Source organism: Engraulis encrasicolus, chromosome 8 (assembly GCF_034702125.1).
Source record: "Engraulis encrasicolus isolate BLACKSEA-1 chromosome 8, IST_EnEncr_1.0, whole genome shotgun sequence".
Taxonomy (NCBI): Eukaryota; Metazoa; Chordata; class Actinopteri; order Clupeiformes; family Engraulidae; genus Engraulis; species Engraulis encrasicolus.
In genome coordinates, this window is record NC_085864.1 from 12825108 (window position 1) to 12827607 (window position 2500).

At 49.9% G+C, this 2500-nt stretch overlaps 1 protein-coding gene across 1 annotated transcript in view; it reads right to left on the reverse strand.

Moving 5' to 3' along the window:
• The window catches only part of epha4l (eph receptor A4, like), a 41650-nt gene that overhangs the window by 32957 nt on the left and 6193 nt on the right, over positions 1-2500 (reverse strand). Inside the window, exons 5-6 of the mRNA XM_063204983.1 lie at positions 2270-2446; positions 1-131 (exon numbers count right to left, since the gene is read on the reverse strand). The exon at positions 1-131 is cut by the window's left edge and continues 8 nt beyond it. Of these exons, the coding sequence (XP_063061053.1) occupies positions 1-131; positions 2270-2446 (308 nt within the window). The remainder of the gene's footprint in view (positions 132-2269; positions 2447-2500) is intronic.

Sequence of the window (2500 nt, forward strand, 5' to 3'; positions counted from 1 at the left end):
TCCCCGTGGCGTTCCTCGTAACCCGGGTTACACACGCAGCTCCCGATTGGGACCAGCCACTCGCCATCTGCGCCGCAATGCATCCTGGGAGCCTCACGCTCCTCTGCGTGCTCCACGCACGTGCCCCGCACCTCAGGGTGAAAAGGTCAAAAGTCAAAAGTCAAGGTCAAAGTTTAACACGCAGAGAATCCAATTTATGTGTCATCAGATTGAAGATTAAATTTAAATGAATATACACACACATACACAAGTGGACAAGTGGACATGACCCCTCACTATAGATTTAATTGTGGGACCCGAGTCACTTGGGGACCCACATGAACACACACACACACACACACACACACACACACACACACACACACACACACACACACACACACACACACACACACACACACACACACACACACACACACACACACACACACTTTCCATGGGGAAGGGTCATTGGGGATATTGAATAGACATATACGCATGCACGCACACAAACCCAAACCCAAACCCAAACCCACACCCACACACACACACCCACACCACACACCCTCTCTCTCTCTCTCTCTCTCTCTCTCTCTCTCTCTCTCAAAACGTTGATGACTTTTGTCCTCCGATGGTGGCTCCACAGGTGAGGAAGCCTGTGTCTCCCTGTCGGGTGTTGAGAATGATGTGGAGTCCTCCTGTTGGTCATTTGCCGTTGATGGAAGCCAGATGTTTGGGGATGAATTTGACTGTTGATAGGGAGCATTTTTTAAATCCATCCTTTCGGAATACTAGCTATGGGAATACCAAATCCAAATCGCAAACCCAAATGGCCTTCCATCAGCACTGTGGCGAAATGTAAATGTTCAGATTTTCAAGTAAATCCCTTATGCGGATGATCTCAGGTGTATCGTACAGATGCGTGGTATCCAAATGCAGTCTTCTGAAAACCCTCTCCTCATTCCAAACACCTGGAATTCTGGAATAGCACCCATTCATCTGGGGAAAAGGTGTGGAGAGGAGAGATCTGGCCTGCTGCTTCATATCCAAAGTTCTTCTGAAAGCTCTCAATGGTAATCCAAATAGCCTTTCATCACTGTAGCGAGCTGTAAATCTTCGTCCAGCTGCTTTGTATCCAAAGATCATCTGAGAACCATCTCCTGATTCATAAAACCCTCTCCTCTCCTCCTTTAACCTCTCCTCTCATCTCCTCACCTTTACCCTCTCCTCTCCTCTCCTCTCCTATCCTATCCTCTCCTCTCCTCTCCTCCCCCTCTCCTCTCCTCTCCTGTCATCTCCTCTCCTCTCCTCTCCTCTCCTGTCATCTCCTCTCCTCTCCTCTCCTCTCCTCTCATCTCCTCTCCTCTCCTCTCCTCTCCTCTCATCTCCTCACCTTTACCCTCTCCTCTCCTCTTATCTCCTCTCCTCCTTTAGCCTCTCCTCTCCTCTCCTCCTTTATCCTCTCATCTCCTTTTCTAAAAACCTTCTCATTTCTTCTCCTCTCCTGTCCTCTCCTCCTTTAGCCTCTCTTCTCCTCTCCTCCCCTCCTGTAGCTTCTCTCTCCTTTCCTCTTCTCTCCTCTCCTCTCCTTTAGCTCCCTGTGCTCTCCTCTCCTCTCCAGGCCTCTCCTTTCCTTTTCAAAAAGCCCTTTCCTTTCCTCTCCTCTCCTCTCTGTTCGTTTAGCCTCTCCTCTCCTCTTTTAGCCTCTCATCTCATTTCCTCTCATCTCCTCTGCTTATTTTGAAAACCCTCTCTTCATTCTGAAATCCCTCTCCTCATTCTAAAATCCCTCTCCTCATTCCCATTCATCTGGGGCCAAATCCTCTGGTGTTCTGCGTCGTCTGATGTTGGGTCATGGACGCTCCCACTCTGTTGCCTAATTCTACCGCTAAGTAGAGCGGCTTTTAGTGCCACCTTCAATGTAGTGATTATGCACATTACATAAATGAAACTCATCACGTCCATAATAAAAGCTAGTTTGCACTTCCCCGCCTTCACCGGCAGTCACAATGGGTACATGTGTTTTGTTTACTCTTGACCCCATGTTGTGCATCAAAAACACACACACATGCAAAAACAAGCACACACACACACACACACACCCACACACTCTCTCTGCCTCTCTCTCTCTCTCTCTCTCTCTCTCTCTCTCTCTCTCTCTCTCTCTCTCTCTCTCTCTCTCTCTCTCTCTCTCTCTCTCACACACACACACACACACACACACACACACACACACACACACACACACACACACACACACACACACACACACACACACACGGGCGCTCACCTCCACGAGCGAGGAGCTGTCTGGGCCAGTGACGGTGTCGGGGAAGCGCGCGAGCCTCCGTACCACCAGGGGACAGCGTTTGTAGAAGACGCGTACGGAGACCAGCGCGATGCACGCACCCACGTCCTGGAACGCCAGGTAGAAGCCACGCCCACTCAACACGCCCACCTCACGCACCTGGGGGAAGGTAACAGACATACACACAGAGTCAGTCAGGTAAACACATACTCA